The sequence below is a fragment of the Balaenoptera physalus genome, assembly GCF_965194825.1.
Source record: "Balaenoptera physalus genome assembly, chromosome: 13".
Classification (NCBI taxonomy): domain Eukaryota; kingdom Metazoa; phylum Chordata; class Mammalia; order Artiodactyla; family Balaenopteridae; genus Balaenoptera; species Balaenoptera physalus.
The window spans coordinates 18,977,431-18,999,656 of record NC_138892.1 but is presented as its reverse complement, the minus strand read 5'-3'; the positions used below and the strand labels follow the sequence as shown (position 1 = coordinate 18,999,656).

General features: G+C 40.4%; 1 protein-coding gene across 1 annotated transcript in view; it reads right to left on the bottom strand.

Annotated features, from left to right (window-relative positions):
• Positions 1–1,906: 1,906 nt before the first annotated feature.
• Positions 1,907–22,226, bottom strand: part of LOC309640585 (uncharacterized protein C12orf42) — a 181,304-nt gene continuing 160,984 nt past the window's right edge. The window contains exon 3 of the mRNA XM_082419541.1: positions 1,907–9,064. Coding sequence (XP_082275667.1) covers positions 4,818–5,414 — 597 coding nt within the window. The 5' untranslated portion in view covers positions 5,415–9,064 and the 3' untranslated portion in view covers positions 1,907–4,817. The remainder of the gene's footprint in view (positions 9,065–22,226) is intronic.

The following is a 22,226-nucleotide window of genomic DNA, read 5'->3' as shown; positions in this document are numbered from 1 at the left end:
GAATACTCAGTGGACGCTGGTTGAGTTGAATCACACTTCTCAAACCTCCCACAATGACTACCTCGGATATTGATCCCAATATCACTGACTTACAAAATCAGACTGATTCCCATAGTGGAGGGAAAACACCAGTTGCAGGATACGGAGGGAACAGTAGGAGAAGGAGCCTAGACGTGGCAAAAATTTGTTGTGGGAAAGTATTGATGCAGGTGAAAAGACCTTGGACTGTGCGATAGGGAGGCCATACACCTTAAGAATTCTGGAGCATTTTTCTTAAGGAAAAGTAGTCTCCTGAAAACAATTTCTTTCCTGGGTCTCTACATGACTTAGAATCCTCAACAACACAATGGTATTTACAACATTGCTTTATTCCTCCCCCCCACCCCACCTTGTCTGGGTAGTTTCAGACTTTTATAGATAGTTGGGATAAAAGATTACATGTGATAGACACTGCCAACTCTCATTCTATACTCTAAACTGAACTCTTCTAAACTGGAGGTTCCAAATGGAATATTTTGTTGAGTTATCAACTGTTTACATTGTTTTTAATAGAGAATGGCTGTGAGCATGTGTGCTGGGGGCAATCATTGAACAAATTGCTTTGTCTCTCTGTGTTTGTTTCCTTGTCAGTAAATGGGATACTGCTGTACTACTTGCCTCATAATGCTGTGATGAAGGTAAAGAATATGGTATATAAAACTTCTCAGAGGGCTTCCCTGGTGGCGCAGTGGTTGAGAATCTGCCTGCCAATGCAGGGGACACGGGTTCGAGCCCTGGTCTGGGAAGATCCCACATGCCACGGAGCAACTAGGCCCGTGAGCCACAACTACTGAGCCTACGCGTCTGGAGCCTGTGCTCTGCAACAAGAGAGGCCGCGACAGTGAGAGGCCTGCGCACCGCGATGAAGAGTGGCCCCCGCTTGCCGCAACTAGAGAAAGCCCTTGCACAGAAATGAAGACCCAACACAGCCAAAAATGAATAAATAAATAAATAAATTAAAATAAAATAAAAAACCTTCTCAGAGAGACATGATCACCTGGTTACCAGAAATAATATTCACTGTCAGTGTAAGGCAGCTGGATCTAAAAGCCTGAAATTATCCCTGCATAACTGATGGTAATATTTATGCTAATTGTTGTTGATATTAATATCAAAATAATTATTTGCATTTGCATAGTGATCTTGCTTTTCAAATGCTTTGATTTGATAGCAGACTTGTTCCCCAAGTATCCTTTGCAGTAAACAAAACCCGTTATCCCAATTTAACAGTGAAGAAACTGCAGCCAAAGGATGGAGTGACACTAAGTTCAGGTCACGTTTACAGGAACAAATTCTTGGCTCTTCAGGTCCAGGTCAGCCCCAGCACCTTAGCTCTCCCTCCACAACCTTCCATCCCTTCCGCAAGGCTGATGTGGGTCAGCTCCAATAACCTTGGAAAGTGCTGCCGTCTTTAATAAAACCTCAAAACCACCTTCCCTTTCTTGAGTTTCTGAGACTTCATCCACAGCGATGATGTTGCTTCACACAAAAAGAACGATGTGATGATCATCTCTGATCCCACGCTGCTCTTCAAAGCGTTCACACATATCATATGTCATCACCTCCCAGTTATCACCTCCTACTCTCCACTTTGTTATAAGGAGGAGAGGGATATAAGCAGAGTTTCTATACTGACCTCACTTAGGCACCAATAGCATGGAATAAGAACTGATTTATATATGATATCTGTATAGGTGGAATACACACATATTCATATGTACATATATTAGCTCTAATGATACAGCACGTAATAACACAGCTTTATACACAAACAATATTGTATAATATATAACAATATAGTTTGTAAATTATGTATATATAATTATAAGCTTCAATATATACATATGTATATATAATTGTTAAAAAAAAAGCTTTCTCATCTGTGAAGTAGCGATAATGATATCAGTAACTACTTCATGAAGCCGTTGTGAGGACTAAATGAATTAATATGTTCTAAATGTTTAGAACAGTCCCTAACATAAAATACACACTCAGTAAATGTTATCTGCCATAATTATTACTTATTTTACATATTATAAAAGAGTTCCTCACTTGTAAACATTATTCACTAGAGACTCTCTTAAATATTTCGTTCTTCAATGCACTAATTTTTTAAATTTATCACTATCTATTTTCCAGTGCAACTTTCAGAAAAACATTTTCTTCCCTAAAATGACACATTATCTTCCTTAGAAAACTGTTGTAGTACGTGGTAATAAATGTCCCTTAAGTCAAACCACATATCCCTGAAGAAATAAAAGCAAACTGTAATTCAGAACCTTAGCAACAATTATTTTATACCATAAGACCTCGTTCTAGTCCTCAAGCACACACATGTATTATTTATTTCCTAAAATTGATTCGTACCCAATTATAACTGCTTAAATCAGCACTATTTTCAGAAATAATGACATTGGGAAAGATTTAACTATGTTTACCTTGGTGCATTTGTGTCTAAGTTCTAGTGTCATTCAGAAAAACTTGGACAGCTGTAGCCCACAACTATGGCAGTCAAAGCCGAAAAAGCTCTTCATCCATCACTATCTAAGCTATGGTCATGGTTAGACCAACTAAACTCCCAGCCATGTGCACCCAAAATGAGGAAAATTAAGATAGCTCATTACATTCCTCCAAGGAAGAATGGGCTCCTGGAGGTATTTATGAAGGGCTGCTTTCTTTAGCTCTGATTCTTACTTCACTTTTTTGAAAAGAAATCCTTACCTTGAACCCTACCAGTTTACATGGATTCTAGTATATTTAGAATAGAGTTTTGAGCGATGTTTTCTCAACTGTGTTCCACAGGACACTAGCACTGCAAGGTATTGATAGGCATTATATTTTTAAAATACATATATGTGTACACACACACACACACACACACCAGTGTTCCCTGATCACATAAAACTGGGAAACACTGGGTTAAACAGAGTTTATCAGATTTTTTGCCGTGGGATTTTTGGGGATCCTTAACATATTACCATGACTTTCTAAGTGGGAGCATTGTGGCCACATCTCCCAGATATACTCATCTACAGCTTCTCCATCTCACAAAGCATCTTTCTAATTCTAGTGTTCCATGGAACACACTTTGGGAAATTGCTTTAGAATATCATGTATCACATATTTTATATCTTTTGCTTGTATCCCTTTTCTCAAATCTGAGCAGAATTGCTTCTTCTGTACTGTATTTTTTTAGTAAATTCACTATTTTGTATTTCCACAGGTGAGGAAATCCATTTACTATATATCAAAAACATTTTCTATTCCTGCATTTGACCATTATAAAATTTTGGTTGTTTTATAATCACTTAAAGCAATGATCTCTTGACCTGAAAAAAAAAATCAATTGTGCTAACTCATAATTAACATACCCCAGAATCAAAATTTTACATAAAACCCACAAGTGTGCCCACCCACTTCTCCTTAACCAAATGACATGAAGTTGAACTTATGGTTGTCACAAGAACTCTGGTGAGTAGATGCCATTATATCCTCAGGAAACCATAGCAACCACCATTGATAACCTGTACATTCTTTTATCTAAAATCAGGCTAATAAATAATAAAAATAAATAAAAATAAAAGCATATTTATTATAAAATCATATTAATCTGGAACAAGAAAAGCGCTAAAGTTTGGGGATACATTTTTTAAGTGCATTACTCCTAGGGAATAATATTCAAAAAAAATCAAATCGTCCTCAAAGGATTAAACAGACTTCTAAATGTTAAGCAACTATCGGTTATAACATTTCATTTTGATTGAAACTTTGAAACTTAACATTTGGACTTTAGACAGGAGGACATCATAAATATAGACATACTACATATAGTATACATATAGTATACACATAGTAGTATATAGGCATTATATATATAAATCTCAAACTGAAGGGTAAAGTGCAGTAGGATTTTACATGTATCAAATTCTATGAATCCAAGCCTGTGGGAAAACTGCAAGAAACTTGAGTGCAAAACTGCACATGAATGACTTGGTCACATTGATTTGTGTTTCTCTCTGAATGTTGAAAAAAAATAGCATATTAAAAAGAAAAAAAAAAAACTAAACCCATAAAATCATTTGATAAATCAGTCTCTGCATCGCCTCACAGCGAAAAGCTGCCATGTTTACCTGACGTTAACCAAAATCAAAAATACTGCCTAAAGCCACCAGTTTGATACAACATTCCCTAAGCATCTCTTTTGCATTAAACTTAGTTTCATGTGTTTCAGGGCCTCCAAAGAGGATCCAGCTTCAGGTTTCTGCCATAAAAACCTTAATACAGCCTGAAGAAAATTCCCCTAGGCACATTGGGAGTAATCAAATTTCATGTTAACTATTAAATTACAGACATTCAATTATGTTTTCAAAACCTCTGTTTAGAGATTCAAAAGGCCCTTAGAAAACATCCTTAAACTAAAGCCCAAGTTGGCAAGTGAAACTGTTTACCTGCGAGAGCAAAACAAAGCGGGTCCTGGCCATCCCTGACGGTGGCACATTGCAAAGTGGCACGCGATGTACCCCATCCCCATTGTGAGGCACAAATTCTTTGTGACACTGGGAGACACCGCAGAACAAAAATACTATTAGAAATCCTTCAAAAGGAACATTTTTGGCTGCGATAGAGACTTTTGACATTATTTATTAGGTTCAAAACTGCTTCTGTGAAGCCTAACAATGGTTCTGTGGAAACCAGTACATCTGAGGCCCTTTCTGTTGTCCAGGGCAGGCATTGATTTGAAGATGGGCAGCACTCACCGAACAATTCCCTCGCAGCGGTCAGTGTAAGTGAGCATTCACCCCCGGCCTAGGAGGGGCCTGTGAACAAACCGTATGGAAACGCGGGGGTAGGCGGGAGGGGCGAGAGGAGCAAACCTTGATTAACCTCTTGGAGGGGAGATGGGTGGGAGCACCGGCAAACACAGGAAGGGGCGCTCCTGCCAGACTGCCGGGGAGAGAGGCGTCTGCCCCGGGCCCCCTGTTCTCGGGGGCATGAAGATGCTTGGGGAGCATCTCTGGTGCCATGGCAACTGTGCCCCTTCCCACTGAATTCCCGGGCGCGCCCAGGACCCAGCTTTGGGAATCTGGGTTTGCCGGTGCGCCTACTGCGGGTGCCATCCTCTCTTCCAGCTGAAGTTCTGACAAACTCCAGGAGACCCTGGACGAGGCAAAGGGGGTCTGGCTTCTCCCGTTGAGGCCGACGGCAGTGTATGGTCTCAGAGTAAGCCCTGGAAGGCAAAGAAAAGCCAGGGTGGGCTCAAGTGTGTGGAATTTACCTGCCCCGCTGGGACTTAAAAAAAAAAACTCCTGATAACTGGATGTTTGAGAAATCGATGTTTGTAACGTGCTGAGAAAACATTTTAAATCCCCTGACATTATCCTCACGTGCTTCCCATATTTCTTTAAGAAAATAAAATGCTATCGATTCTTTCCTATTGTTTGAAAGCACCTCCTCCCCCCAAAATAACTTTTACAGAATCCTCATAAAACTTTTAATTTCAAGACAAACAGTTCAAAACTTCTAAAGAGAGGGAAACAGAAGAATGGGTGACTAAAATAAAGCCTCAAATTTGAAATCTGGGGAAAATTTGTGAATGGAAATTATTCAGATATCATGGAAAAACAAACAGATCCGCGGCCCATTTAGACATACTACTGACAATTTAAAAATCCAAGAGGCAATTATTTCATGAGTTTTATTAGAAATGTCAAACTGGGTGAAAATTAAAACAATCAGTGTTTTAATCTGATGTTGGCTCTACACAACACATACATACACTCTAATAATAGATTTGATTTTTTTTCTTTCTTTGCCCGATCATGAAATCATTGTTTCATGTAAAAGATATATATACAAAAGATATATATATATATTCCACATGCATTTATATATAAGTATGTATTTATATATATAATACAATTTTGATATATATCATATGTATAAAATTGTTTTGGGGGTACTTCCCTGGCAATCCAGCGGTTAAGACTCTGCACTTCCACTGCAGGGGACACGGGTTCGATCCTTGGTCAAGGAATTAAGATCCTGCATGCCCTGCGCCGTGTGGCCCCCCCAAAAAAAAAATCGTTTGTACGTAAGAAATCCTGCCCACTGACCTACGCAAATTAAAGTCTAATTCTTCAGTAGTGTATTAAGATAACTTAGAAGATTTAAATCACTTTCTGTAAACTTTTAAAGGGCTTTGAATAGCATGCAGATGTCTAAAATATTTGGAGCAAGGGATCATTGGCAAACTCAAAAAATATGTAGAAGATTTCAAATGCACATTGCCTTCCAAACAGTGGGTGTCAAATGGTATAACACTAGGTTCAATTTAGTTCATCACACACTGTTCTATGTTTGGTATGTACTGGGCAGCTCCCACTACACACTTCTCATAACCAAGTCAAACTGTGAAAAATTTTTAGTGAGCCTGATTTCTCCAACGTGAGAATTATTTCCTGGAAATAGAGGTAGAATGGCATTTCAATATGGCCAGGTAAATAAAAGCTTTCAGAGAGCCAAACACATTGCTTTGTGAAAACTAGATGCTTAATAACTGTTTGGTGATTTGGATTTACAGCCCTGGCATACGACCCATTCATTGCAAGACGATTCCACCTAACATCATAGATGTGACTCTGGAATTTGGAGAAACAGAATACAACCTAGACAGAACACGCTGTCCTCTGTCTTGAGACAAAGAATAGGAATTCCTTCCCTGAATGTAATTCAGTAATGATGCATTTTGTAACAAACTGTCTTAGAGGGACACTTTGGTGTAAGGGAATAAACAGGCTTTGGGGGCAGACCATCATAGATTTATATCCCAGCATATCACCTGGCCTAAGCCTCTTTGCCCTTACCTGAAACATGAGGATTGTATTACCTACTTCACAGGGTTGCTAGTGGGATTAAATTTATCCATTCGTTTTTTTCATTCATTAATATTTGAGTGCCTGTTATGTGTCTGGCAGTATTCTAGACATTGGGAATACAGAAAGGAATAAAGCTGCAATATCCCTGCACTTATGGAGCATGCATTCGAGTTAGGAAGAGAGGGAGTGGAAGAGAAAGCAGACTAATAGATAAGCAAACAAATAAACGTATAAGTGTCAGCTGGTAATAAATCTTAAGGAGGAAAATAATGTGAGAAAGGTTAGGAAAGCCCACCTATGTAGGTGACATTTCAGTAAAGACCTGAAGGAAGTGTAAAAGCAAACTAAGCAAGTATCTGAGGGAAGAACATAATAAAATGTAAAGCATCTAGTACATAGTAAGTGCTCAGTACCCATGAGCTATTATTGTCATATTTGGAATCTTAATATAGGAATGCTCTGACCTGGAGTCAGAATGGAGGCTTGAATCCTGGCTCCATCCCTAAAGTTACAGAATCTCTATGGGCCTCCAATTCCTCATCTAAACCATGGGAAGATAACAGTTCTTGTCTCAGAAGGTAGCCATATGGACCATAATTGAATATGTATGTTCAGATTTTAGCACATTGCCTTATACATAAGACTCAAAATGCGTTAACCTGCCAGCATCCTCAACATGCCATCATCAAGCCCATCCTCCCAGAAAAGAAGAATCTCTGACTCAGCATCTTTGGTAGAAAGTCTCCCAGCCTCGACTTTACCATTTACAGCCCAGGCAGGACATTATCCTCTAGTTCAAAGAAGGTTCTCCTTTGGACTGTGTCAAAATTTCTCTTTCTTCCATTGGTCAATTCCAACAAACTGTATAAATATGTACAACAAAATCTACCCAAAAAGTTACCTAAAAAAAAAAAAAAAAGCTGCATAAATCAGTCTAATTCTTCTTCTACACGACACTTCCTAGAATATCTGGAGGTATGCATTGTCTCCTGACATTTCCTCTCCTGCAGTCAGAATATCAGCACCATAAACACCACCACCATCATCACAGCTGCCATTTAGTCAGCCCTGCTGTGTTCAGGGAATTTTATATCAACAACATCTCTTCAAGGTAGTAACTGTCAGTATACAGAAAATACCGGGCGCAAAGAACATTTATGGGACTTGATCATGGCGACAGAACTGAATGAAACAGCAGAAAGCAGAAATTTGAGCCCAAGTATTTCTGGTTCTGGGCTCAGGTTTCCCTGATGTCAAAGCTCATTTCTTCTGGTCCATCTTCTTACCTTTAAATCATTCCTCCTGTTATGCAGTTTTGAGATACTTCATTTTTATACACATTATTCTGTGCTATGAATTCACACCTTCCTTATTTGTAAAGTGGGGATAATAACATTATCTGCCTAAGAGGGTTATATGAGGATTTCATAAAATAATGTAAAATGCTCAGCACAGTATCTGAGAGCTTCATAAATGGGGGTTGGGATGCTGATGATAATACTTGTCATTATTATTATTATCAGGTGCAACACCTGAATCATTAAACTCTTGTCATCAGCTCACACCTGTGCTCTCCTCCAATACAATACAAAGCAACAAGCAGACTTCCATTAAAGACTGACAACTACAGTTCTTATAGAACGTTCTAGAATAGGACTTACCGTTGAGTCCAATAATTTTGCTGTTTCTATTGAAGTTAAAAACAAAATGTGGCCAATTGAAAAGAGGAAGAAAGAGTTAGGAACCACAAAGTGATACGCACCAGATGGGACAGAATCTCCCTTGGAATTACAAAGGGGGCTGGTTCTGAAATCTCACGTGCCTGTTGATATGTGTGCCTGTGGCCTCCAGGTGCATGGGATTTACTGAGTGGACCTGAACAGGCGTTTTTGTCAGTCACTGTTCCAGAAATGAACTGCCCCAGGCCTGTCTGGGTGCTCCTCTGGCTCCCATATTCATTTCTTGTCTGACCGTGAAGATCAGTGGGGTCCCTTCCCATTCGCTGGACAGTGTTGGAGAGGGACTTGCTTCTCCGTGGCTTTCTTTGTCGAAAGAAGCTATACTTACGGCAGGAGGCCTGGGGATGCTGTACTGGCAAGCACAGAGCAGTCTTCTATATGCCACTGGAGTCTGAATCTTTTCTGGAAATACTGTAAAAGGTAAACGCATTATTTTGAAGGAAGGCACTTAAATATCACCTATGGAATTAATGGCAGGAAGGATAACATCAGGCAATGGATGGATTTTCTGTTTGTTTCATGTTTCTATCCTGAGCAAACAAAATGACAGAGAAGCCAAGGACCCAGGTGCCCAAGTAGGAGAAGAAGAGGAGGCAAAAGGTGTGGAAGGGGAGGTAAAAGGCTGGAAATGCTTTTGTTGAGTTCAAGCTATATTGCAGGCGCCGTGTGAGGGCCCAGACACGTTGGTCATTTAGTCCTCACAGGAACCTCATCTAACAAATAGAATTATTATCTCCATCTTTTCAGGTCAGAAAGCTAGTTTGAAGCTTATGGGTTGAGTTGTGTCCCCCAAGAAGATATGTTGAAGTCCTAACCTTCCGTAGCTGTGAATGTGACCTTATTTGCTAATAGGGTCTTCGTAACTGCAGTCAAGTCAGGATGAGGTTGTTAGGGTAAGGCCTTAGTCCAATATGACTAGTGTCCTTATAAGAAGAAAAAACAGACACAGACACACAGGAAGAACGCCATGTGATGACAGAGGCAGAGAGTGGAGTGATGTATCTACAAACCAAGGTACCTCACGGACCGCAGCACCCGCCAGAAGCTAAGAGAAAGGCATGAACTCTCCCTTAGAACCTCCAGAAGGTGCCAAGCCTGCTGATACTTGGCTGATACTTGGTATCCTGCTGAAACTTGGATTTCCAACTTCTGCCTCCAGAACTGTGAGATAATAATTTTGCTTTAAGCATCCAGTTTGGGGTTCTTTGTTACGACAGTCCTCGGAAACTAATATACCCGCAATGGTTCAAACTCACACATGTTATCCCAGAATAATTATTAACAGTAGCCTTTTTCACTAAAAAAAAAATTGTTCAGACTTGGGGGACAGAAAAGAAGAAAAACCAGAAGGTGGGGAGGTGTGGAACGGGGGGAGGAACGAAGTGGATTTCTACTATGAGTTCTACTATGTGGCAGAAACCGTGCCAGGACGCACCAACTCTTAGCAAGACTCATATTCCTTGTGTTCAAGGTTCAGTCAAGTGGCAAAGATGCTGGCCATGTTAGGTAACAGGACGCACTACTCCTAAGTCGCAGCTTTGCCTGCAGAAGGGGAAATCAAAAGAAACGCCTCCAGGGACCCCACAGATAATAGAAATGAGAGAAGAGGCCAAGTAGGAGCAGCCATCAGAAGGGGCCAGCCACTTCTCAGTTCTTTTATTGCCCTGAGGGGATGTGGGCCCCATGAAGACAGATTTTTCTGGATTTTCAGGAGAAGCAGACATATGTTTTTTCAATATATGTAAAAACTTCTAATTTTTCAATGTTGGTAACTCACTCGATTTAAAAAAATATATGGTATGGATGCCACAGAACACATCTGTTCTCTGAATCACCATGGGCCACCCGTTTGCATCTCTGGCCTATGGCCAGCCCTACAAAAGTTACACTATCATTTACCTCCTTTCATGCCATCTTCATCTCAGAAGATGATTTTCTAAGTATTCTGCTTGGAGTCATGGGGATGTATTTGCAAGCTCTGTGCATAAGCAGGTTACAGAGTTCTAGAAGTCTCGTCTTCCTCCTGCACTTTAGGAAGACTGAGGTTTTCATTTTAATCTTAACTGCCTGCCCCTTTTCATCATAAATCCCAGAATCTGAAATGGCAGACAAATGTATCAGTCTTTCCCAAATGCAGAGAAACTCCTAGAATCTTTCAAAACAGTAGCTCTGGGACTCTTGATCCCAAAGGAAAATCTACAACCTTAGAACCAATGGCATTTGACCTGCCTTCATTCTGTTGTTCAGATATCAAGAACAGGATGGAAGGGCTGAAGCCACTTTACACACCTTCACGTTCCACAAGTTATGGGTTGAAAGAGACCTTAAAGGTCATCTGAGGCTGACCCTCACCACCTTCTTCATCCATCTCTGTTTAAATACTTCCAAGGCCCTGAATCTCACTACCTCTGCATCAGAGATTTCATTGCTTATCAGAAAGGCAAATAAGTAACTTTGTAATTGCCATATAAAAGGCACATTTAAATAGATAGATAGAAAGAAAGGTAATACTTTATATAGGTAATAATTATCAAGGTCACCTTATATGATGTTGAGACAGCTGGTGACTATGTTTGTTTATTTAGTTATTCAACCCATATTCATTAAGCTCCTACCATATACTAGGTACTGCAACAATGACAAAATCTTACTCAGATCAACAGAACCCATCATCTTGAGGCTAAATTGACCAGCTGATTTTTGGCAAAATGGAATTCAGCACAGCAACCCAAGAGCCTCCCAGTTTCACAGACCCCTGCATGAATTTCAGGTTTCCTCTATGACACAGCTGCCAGGTTGCCTGAATTGAATAGAACAACCAGTAGTTTGGGCATCAAACAGAGACTTGTTAGAAATGCAAGGGCCGTTTCCAATCTCCAATGGCTTTCAGCCTTTTCTTTTTGTTCAAATTTTCAAATCTCCCCACCAAGACAGTGGCAGAACTTGAGCCCAAATCCATTGCTCATGATTGAAAGTCCAGTGTTCTTTCTTACATTACCGGGCTCTTGAGTCTACTTCAGTGTTTCCCAATCTTGGCTGTGCATTGACCAATGTCTGGCAGGCTTTGAAAAAAATATAGGCACGTGGTCCCGGGGCCCCAGTCTCTGTAGTTTGTAAGCCCCTCGGGTATTACGATGTGTAATTAGGGAGCCACTGGTCTAACTCACTCATCAGAGATGTCAGGTACTGTTAGAAATTGTATGTAGTCCAAACACTCATGAACAATCTAGAGCCATGACCTCAGGTATGTCTTTCCCCTCCAAGTATTATCTCTCTGTGAACAGTCTTCATTTCAGATACCAGCAATATCTGCCACTTTACAACTGGTCTATTCCTTATTTTATTTGCTTTCACACCAGTAAACCCACTTGAGCCAGACCACGACCCCTCAGCTTATTCACTCAGGAGGGACCTGAGGTCAGAGAGTAAGCATGTGTCCACACCACGAGTCAAGCACCAGGGAAGCTGGGGTTGGGACTCAGGTCTTAGATTTCGAAGGAGTTTGGTTTTTCTACTGCCCAGTCAATGCCAGCGGTGCCAGAAGAAATGTGTGATTACCACGAACTGGGCTTGGTGAAGGGAGGGATGCAAATGTCCACAACGACAGCTAGCAAGTAGGGGGCGCTGACCACCCTCCTGGCCTTGCCTTAGCCCGCCATCAGTGCTTCCAGCATGACTTCTACTGTGCAGAAGAAGACAGGGCACCTTAGCCTGAGTACTCTGCCTGAGGCCCAGTGACTGAAATCAGCTCCCAGGAAAGCCCACATTCTAACCCCTCCTCCAGACAACCTCTCCCAGTGCTCACTTACTGAGGCAACAGGCCAACTTTTCTCAACTACCTGTTTTTGGGTGTTTCTCGTCTTAAGAAATTCTTCCTGACATTCAAGTTTTGCAGGTTCTTTCAATGTGTAGACGACTCTGCCTCTTATTTTGCAGCACAGGTCTTCCATCTGTTGCTAATTTCTTTTGAAATAATATTGTGGCAGACAGGAGATTTCAAGGCACAATAAGATAACCCCCCCGACTGAATGTAGTTCACAAAAACAATGTATCTTTCTCTTGAGCTGCAAAATAGCTCATGATAAATCATGGCAGATGCAGATTTATTCATTTTCTATTCATTAGGAAAAGCCAAATATGGTAACCCCTGCATATTCAGCCCCTCTGGGCTACCAGGGGGCAGGATGGCGCACCCCATCACACCTGCTCCTGGCAGCGCTCCCTCAATATATAACTTCTGTGTGTTCGTATCCCCGCCCTATCTCTTCTCCTCCCTTGGGCTTCTATCTCCAGCATGTTCATGTTACAAAAAAACTAGAGGCACCTGTCCTAGAAGGAGAAATGAAACCCAGAGACAATTAATTCCCCAGAGCTCATCTTGCCCTTAACTGTAGGCATAAATAGAGGCTAAAGCCAATTAATATCATCTCCTGCATATCTAAAATCAAACTTAAACTTTAAATAGGTCTTCAATTAATACTGAAAACTCCAATGACACACTTTTAAAGGATTCTTAGATCACATAGTAGAGTTGGAGTCTGCCACCTCAGCCTCACCACTTCTCCTAGTGGGGGAGTGAGAGTTTTTCAGCTAATGGGGCCGAGTATATGGGAGGGGGTCTGGAAAGCATCAAGCCCTGAGCCCAGACTTCTTGGACCAAATCTGGTTCACCTCTTCCTGGCTGTGTTACCTAAGTCAAGCTACTTAAGTGCTCTGTGCCTCAATTTCCCCATTCACAAAATGGCAATAATGATTGCCACTACCACCCAGGGCTGAGGTGCAGATTAAATGAGTTGTTAATAAACAAGAGTTTAGAGCAGTATGTGACACACAGGAAGCACTCAGTTAGCCTTAGCTGTTGTTATTGTTCTCTCTCCCTCTATAGCTCCTGAATGGCCTCTTTTGGCAATAAGGACTCAAGTGGAAAATAATATCTTTTCCATCCATCCAGAGTTTGCCTCATTGTATTCATTCCTTCGTTCAAAAACATATTTATCAAATGCCTAGTATGTGCCTTGCTCTGTATTTGGCCCTGGGGATACAACAGAATAGGGCAAATGGGGTCCCTGCCCTCATAGAGCTTACAATCAACTGGAGAAGATGACAACAGCAAGTCACAACTAAGTGATTACAAATTGTAGTGAGTGACATCAAGGAAAAAACAAGGGACCGAGACAGAGAAACATGGGTGGAGACCTAGGAAGGTAATATTTAATTTGAGACTGACCCGAAGGTTGAAAAGGTCAGTCATGCAGGAGGGGGGAATAGCATTCCAGCCTCACAAAGACCGAGATATATTCCTAAGATTCCTACACCCAATGGCTAAATGGAAGTGAGCAAAAAAGAAGGGACAGGTGAGGTCTAGAAGTTGCACAATGTATGATGGAAAGCTACTAAAATTTTCCCATAGATGAGTCGCGACAGCAGGACTTACCCTTGAAAAAGTTCTCTAAGGAAAATTGTGCAGAAGAGGATGAGAGCAGAAGTCAGTTAGAAGGCAGTTAGCAGTCAGCTAAGTGAACAGCGATGGCAACTTGGATGTGCCTGGGAGTTCTGTATAGTGGTTGAGACACAGACTGTCTGGGCTTGATTTTCTTCATCTGTAAAATGGATAGATAATGATAATCTCCATTTTGGGGGAAGGTGTTGGCAGAAATACATGTAATGGACTTCCAGTTTTAGCTCCAACATGGAAACAGCTTGGAAACTGACAGTCCTATCCTTACAACAAGAAGGAGTTTAACAAAGTGAAAAATAACAACTTTTCCTGGACCCATCAGAGAACTGAGTTTGCAGGGCAAAAGGCCACCCCAAAATCTGGAGAGACAGGTGAATCCAAAGAGTCAAACCAAGATCTGTTTACCCGGAGTAGAAGCCTCTGGAACAAGGCACTGGTTCCTACACTGGCAGGAACATTTAAATGATCATTTTGATGAATTGCTGGAGGCTGGGTGTAGACTAGCTTGAGAGTTAGAAACTCCTGAGGACAGCAGGTTTAGGTGGTCCCTGCACTTCAGTGGATTTTGTCTATAAGAACTCCACTAGTTTCTCAAGGTGAAAGTCTGAAAAAGACCCCTTCAAAGCTCTGATACAGGCATGGGAAAAACAATCATAGTAAAATATGCCCAAAGCATCCTCCATAACAAAAGCATATCAGATCCTTATCCCAGCTGAGGGAAAGGCATTTTTCCCACTCCAGTTCCTTTAGCCTTCTCATCTCACCTAAGGAGCAGTAAAAAAAAAAAAAAAAAAAAAAAAAGTTAAAAAACACTTGTTAAGGTCACAGCCAGAGACACAGACCCACTAAAAGACTGAGATTAATCATAAGATTATAGAATGTTTCCCCTCCCCCACACCTTATCAGCACACCAACAGGTGTCCAGTATAATAACAGTGGATTCCAGCTGAGAGAGCTGCAAGATACAGACTCTCTCTCAGGAGGAGCAGTCAGGGAAGCCCAAAGTCTGGAAAGGGGACAAAAGTGCGAACACTGGAGAAACCTGAAGCCTCTCGTACTTACAGCTACAATAAACATTAAACACATCCCAGTACCGAGTCGGGTCAACACAAAAACCCACAGCAAAGATCTGTTTCCTTCAGCTCCTACTACCTGATGTATCATGCTTGGCTTTCAACAAAAAGTTATGAGGCATGTCAAAAGGCAAAAAAAAACACAATCTGAAGAGACAGAGCAAGCCTAAGAACTCAGCTATGGCACAGACATCAGAATTATCAGAGAAGGAATTTCAAATACTGTGATTAATATGCTAAGAGCGTTAATGGAGAAAGTAGACAACATGAAAGAACAGCTGAGTAAGGTAAGCAGAGAGATGGAAACTCTAAGAATCAAAGAGAAATGCTCCACAATTTCACTTATATGTGGAATCTAAAAAAGCTGAATACATAGGAGCAGAGAGTAGAATAGGAGTTACCAGGGACAGGGAGGTGGGGGAAATGGGAAGGTGTTAAGTCAAAGGGTACAAAGTTGCAGTTATGGAAGATGAATAAATCTAGAGATCTAATTTCCAGCATGAAGACTGCAGTAAATAATACTGTACTGAACACTGGAAATTTGCTAGAGAGTAGATTTCAGGTTCTCTCATCACACAAAAAATGGTTAAAAACTACATGAGGAGATAACAGGTTAATCAGCTTGACTATAGTAATCATTTCACTATGTATATGTGTATCAAATCATCATGTTGTACACTTCAAATATATACAATTTTTACTAAAAGTAAAATACAATCCAAAAATGCTAGAAATACAAAATGCTGTAACAGAAATGAAGAATGTCCTTGATGGGCTCATCAGTAAACTGAACATGGCCAAGGAAAGAATCAGCAAGCATGAAGACAGGTCGATAAAAACTCCTAAACTGAAATGCAAAGAGAGAAAGAAATGGCGAAAAAAAGAACAAAACATACAAGAACTCTGGGACAATTTTATAAGATATAACATACGCATCATAATTGGAATACCAGTAGAAGAAAAAAGAGAAAATGGGCAGAAGAAATGTTTGAAGTAACAATGGCTGAGAACTTTCCAAACCACAAATTCAGGCAGCTCAGAGAACATTCAGCAAGATAAATGCAAAAATAAACAAAACAAAAACAAAAACAAAAGACCTACTACATATAGGCACAGCATATTAAAATTACAGAAAACCAAACACAAAAAGAAAATCTTGAAAGAATCTGGGGGGCTGAGAAACAAGCAGGGAACACTTTTTAATAAGTGTCTAATAAGTTTAATAAGAAGAAGAATTCAAGAGGACTGCTCTTCAGCATTAGAGCTTACCCTTCTCCATGTCCACCTCATCACCCTCCCTCCAGACTTGCAGACTTGCCTGGGGATAACCACTTCTCTTTCCTCAGGGATTAGTCCACGTTGCTCAGTTCACCATAATCAGTCATTCCAGCTCTAATGTCTTGTCTCCTACTAAGGATGGCAAACAGCTTTCTTCTTGAACACCGGTACCCATCGGGACATCAATTTTTAAGAGTTCCAGGGCTGTGTCTCAGTTTATGGGGAAATGACTGATATCTGCCATGGATGTGGGAGAATGAAGTGGTCACAAGAGGGGCAGGAACTTGTCCCAGCTCAGGTACTCTGCTAAGTATGAGGGTGACTTCCCTGCCTCTGGGGGAGGGATGTTCCTTCTTCCAACATCACTCAACCACCTCCCTTCCTCTAGTAAAAGGACACATGGAGTTGGTGTCTCAGCAGGCGCCAGAAGGTAACCCAAGTGCGTTCAGATGCACTTCACTCTCCTTCCATGACACCACCTCTTCCCCATGACACCATCCACCTTACTCAGTTGCATTTGACTCACAGAAAGTCTCCAGCCCAGGGACATGGATGTGTATTGAAATGTTTTGTTTTTAAATTTCCGGACTAGACTGTGAATTGTTGTAAACATGAGCTATAATTTGAGAGCCACTGTATTTGGTTTCTGGTGGATTCACTGAATGAATGTCTGAAGGCCTTGATTTCTTCATCTATGGAAGAATTTAAATGATCTCTAAAATATTCCCCAGCCCTAATAATCCTGTGAGTCTCTGAGGTTTATTTTTTTTAATTGCACAAAACATTTTTTATTTAATGACCTTATTTATTTTTGGAAGCATTAATGTTACCATATGAAATTGCTGTTTTGTAGGACAAAACCTGGCAAATGTAGGCAATTTCACACGTTACAACTTAATACGACGCTTTTAAGAGTATAGATGACATCTACACATTGTTTAAAGGAAACAAACAGCCACCGACCAACCTAATTTCATTACATGAATATCTACAAATTATTCATCCATTCTCTTATTGATGGGAGTATGCATGAAATCCATTTTTGTTTTGTTTTTTAATATTACAAACAAGGTGCTATGAACACTCTTGTACACATCCTCTGTTGCATGTACTCTAGTTTCTCTAGGAGTGGAATAGCCAAGTCCTAGGGTATCCGTGTCTTCAATATTATACAATATCCATTGTCTTCCAGAGTGTTTTTACCAACTGACACTCCCACCAGCAGTGTATAAGGCTTCCTGTTATTCCACATCCTTGCCAACACTTACTATTACTTGACTGGGTTTTTCAATTTTTTTCATTCTGGTGGGTGTAAAATAGTACTCCATTGTGGTTTTAATTTTTTCATTTTCCCAATAAATAATGAGCTTAACATCCCTCCTCCCACCACATCTTTAATCTGAATTGCTTACAAGCTATGTGATTATGGGTTGAGTTTCCACCCCTTTCCTTTCTTCTGTCCTTCATATTCTAACCAGCTGGTAAATAGTGGCACAGCCCTGGAGGACACAGTGGGGAACACTTAGATAATCCACAAAGTCCATAATCTGCCTCTAAATAGATAACCAGGAGTTGACCCTTGGGGATTGTACTCACGCAATTCAACTGCCATGACCCAGTGCAATATTTCATGTCTTGCTAAAACTCTGGCCAGGCACTGTTTTGCATGCAACCAAGTACTTGGACAATTCTTTCATCTGAATGATGAGCTTATTTCAACCACAGCTTGCTTGAGACACAAAGGGCTTCCACTACCTGCCTGTAGTATCACTCCAGATGGCCCCTTACTTAGCCTTCTTACACGAAATGGTTTCCAAGTTGCTCACCTTTCTGCCTTGAGGATGTGTAGTTTCTCAGTCACCCTTTTAAAATGTGATACTAAGACTGGAAAACATTTTAAATCACATCATTCAAGTGTACATATTCAGGAAAGCAACACTTCATTATATTTATTCTATAAGAAAAAAGTCAAAAGTGTTTTCCCCTCAAGCTAGAGAATGCAACAGGAATGATGATCTTTCTTAAATGATGCTGATGAATAAAATTTAGGAGAAGAGTGGAAAAAAAAGTCACACACAGAATCGGAAACAATTGAAAAAGGAATCCAGGCTACCCCCAACCCCGGCCTTTGTTGAAGGGATCACCAGAGATCTGTGTAGATATTATTTTGAAATTTAGAGCTTCAACTTGTATGAACATGAATGCCCATGCTGAGTTTTTGCATGCCTCTGTGAAACAGCAAAAAGAACCCAACGGACCCTATTCTTGCCTTAAAGCAACACACTGTGGAAAGCCTGAAAATAAACCATCTATGCTTGATTAATTAGGTTTGTAAGTATTGTTTCAGAACCAAACAATATTTCTAAAGATTTCAATGGTTCAAAGATTGCCCTATGGCCGTCTGGCCAATACATCTTCTAACACATGCAGTTTACAAGCATTTTTCTTCCCAATATGTTGTCTTTGGTTGGTGCGACATTGTTTGAGTGCAGGGCTATTTGGGTCATAGTGGTTTTCTCCCCTGCACAGCAGTGGTGCTAAGCACAGCACTTCAACCATACATCTTCCATGTCATTTCCATCAAAGGCACATGATACTTCCTAGTGACCAATCAGGAGTGGTCCAGCATCCTAACAGAGGGCATATTGGCAAACCAAGCTTTCTTAATGACAGCCATTGTTTGAGGCCAACAAAAGGGAGGTCCTGAATATTAACATGTGGCCTTGTGTAAAGGTCACCGGTATGGCACATCCATCATATTTCACAACCAAGAAAGAGAACTTTATAAGTTCTGTCAGAACCTACTGTTGTCCAAATAAATGTATTAGCCTGACAGCTGACACCAACGAGGCAATGATCTTGAGTGATGATCTCCTCTTTTAACAAATATCCTTTCACTTCTTTGAAGCAGGAGCAGACATTATGGCTAGAGATCATGTTTAAGGAATATACCTCGAGGCCACGGTGGGTGAGAATAACCAGGCAACCCAATTAAAATATTAATTTAATAACATGTAATCATTAGACCAAATGGCATCTCCTCCTAATAGGCGTAACTTTCCACACTGAAAAGAGAAATCATATTTTAACAGCTCAGAGTCTTGAATGGTCTTCTTAATGGTAAAGACCAACAAGTTCATGAAAATTCTATCAATAAGGTTTAATACAATTGGTGTAAAAGAACCCAAAGGCCTGGGTTCTTGGCTGTATCTTGGCTAAAGGCTACATAAAGTAAAGTATGATGGGCAGAATTGAATGAAGCTAGATGGTAGCACATGCATTTAATACTAAACCTAAGAGCAGGTAGCAAGCTTTCTTACCTGATGATCTTGATCAGAAGCAGTTCTGTGTTCAGTTTTAGAAATATGGGGGTCTTGTTATTCAACAGCATTTTAAAGTACAAGTTGACATTTATTTTTATTTAAGAGATCAGAAAGAATACAATCAATGGAATGATTAGTGAATAAGCATGTATCTCAGCTCCCTCACTCTGACCTTACTGTCGTAGTCCTGGAGTGGGTTGGGAAGGCAATAAAAGAGGGAACGAGAAAGTAGAGAGAGAATGCTGTTTAGTTCCTTGGATACCTCATACTCTCAAACTCTCTCTTGACATTTAGACAGTTTCTTTCTATCTGGCATATTTCCCACAGCCCCTGTTCCTCTGACCAGTTTCTACTCCTTCCATTCTTTTTCCCAAACCCCTGAACTGCTTAGATCCTTCTGTTTTTTGGACTTGCTTTATCATAACACTCAACACTTTGAAATTGCTTATTGAATCATCTTGTCTTCTAAATTACTCCAAACTCCATGAGGAGAGAGACGGGATATGTCAATTTCATCCTTGTAGGTGCTCCATAAACCTTTGTACATAAATAGTAGCTTTCAATAATGCAAGAGGGAAGAGATATGGGAACATATGTATAACTGATTCACTTTGTTATAAAGTAGAAACTAACACACCATTGTAAAGCAATTATACTCCAATAAAGATGTTAAAAAAAAACAAAACTGGATCAAGGTCTGAACTCATCACCTCTTGACTTATAACAAGTTTCTGTTAAAGAAAAGAAATTCTTGTGCACATGAAGGAAGGCTTCAGCACTGGAGCAACTTGCCTTTATTGTACTACAGAAAAGGCACCAAGCAACTACCATGCAGCTTCACCGATTCATATTCTATTATTTCAGAGCAAGCCATGACCAGATAAGGGATAGGAGGAAGTCAGCTTTCAACCACCTTTGAAAAGGGTGTTTGCTAGGCAAAATAACTGCATACATAACATACCAGGGACAACTCAGCCACTTGTCTTGGCATTGAGTCCTTCTTCCCCCTCCGTACGCTGACTCCACTTAGAATGTCCTCCACTTGGAACGCTGTCCACCTGTTTACAGCGTATTAGCCTTCAAGGCCCAGGGGAAGAACCACTCCTTCTATGAAGCCTTCTCCTGCTACTCGCGCTCACAACCCTCTCCCTGAATCCTGAAAGCCTCTAGCTCTTCCTGCATTCCCACTGGACACGAGCCACACTGCAATTGAAAGTCTTAGATGAGTGTGCATTTTTTAACACAAGAATTTGTAAATTATTTGAGGGAAGAATCTGTATATTTGTACTTTGCTGAATCCAACCCAGTGCCTAGCATGTTGCACTCTGTGAGTGTTCAATGACTATTTTTGAAATAAATGCATTCACATATAAAAATAATCATTTAAGTATTTAAGCAAATTCCAAAAAGAAAAATCTCTGTTGGCAATGCTTTATTAAACATATAGAGTAATTGTGTTTTAGTCTGTCTGCTTAGACAACCACAGGAGTCAATGGTCCTATGACTCTAAGTGGTTTGAATGAGAGCCTCCTGATTATTAGATTCTTCCTTCTTCAGCTACAATGGGAAAATCGCTCAAGATGATACCCTACTTCCTGTTCACAATTGATGGGTCCAGGTTCCTGCAATTGACCCAAGCTTGGACAATCAGACTCTTTCAATGGATTTTTGTTCTTAGGACCTAAGAAACTACATCTCAGTTCCTTTCCGGAGGGGATGCTGTGACATATGAACTGAAAGTTATTGGAGGCCATGTTTTTAGTTTTCATTGAAGAATCCGCTCTGAGAAAATAAAGGTGACACTGCAGAGAGAAGGAGAGGCACAAGATGGAGGGTCTTAAGGATGCTCATATTCCCTGGTTCAGAACTTCCCTGAGGCCTGACTCACTGCAAATTCCATTTATTTCAGATATATAAGACGCCTCTCTTTCTGACCAATGTAATTCCGATTGATCTCCATGATGTCAAAACTAGCCACTATTATTGTATTATATTAACTGAAACTGCACTTCTTTACAAGTTTAAACTTGTCTCTCCACCACAAATATCTAAACTCATAAGAATTAGGTTCATCTCACCACATCAATCCTGAATACTATAGGGATTCCTGAAGCAGAATTCTACAACCTCCCTTTCTGACTTAGGGCAGCCCCTAAGCCTCTCTGCCTCTGTTTCCCATCAGAAAGAAAGACAGAAATAGTTATTATGTTCATCCAACAAAAAGGAAATTAATGGTTGATTAGATGCCTGTTCAACACACTGAGGATGAAAACCAGTCTTCATGGTGAATTATTGAATTAGGGGGCCAACTTACAGTGAGGCTGTGTCTACACAAAGCCAAACATCCAGTCAATTCAGCCAAAAAAAAAAAAAAAAATACAGTTTAGCAACAGGAAAAATGAAATTAGTTATCGGGACTGTGCAGACAAAATAAAATGAAG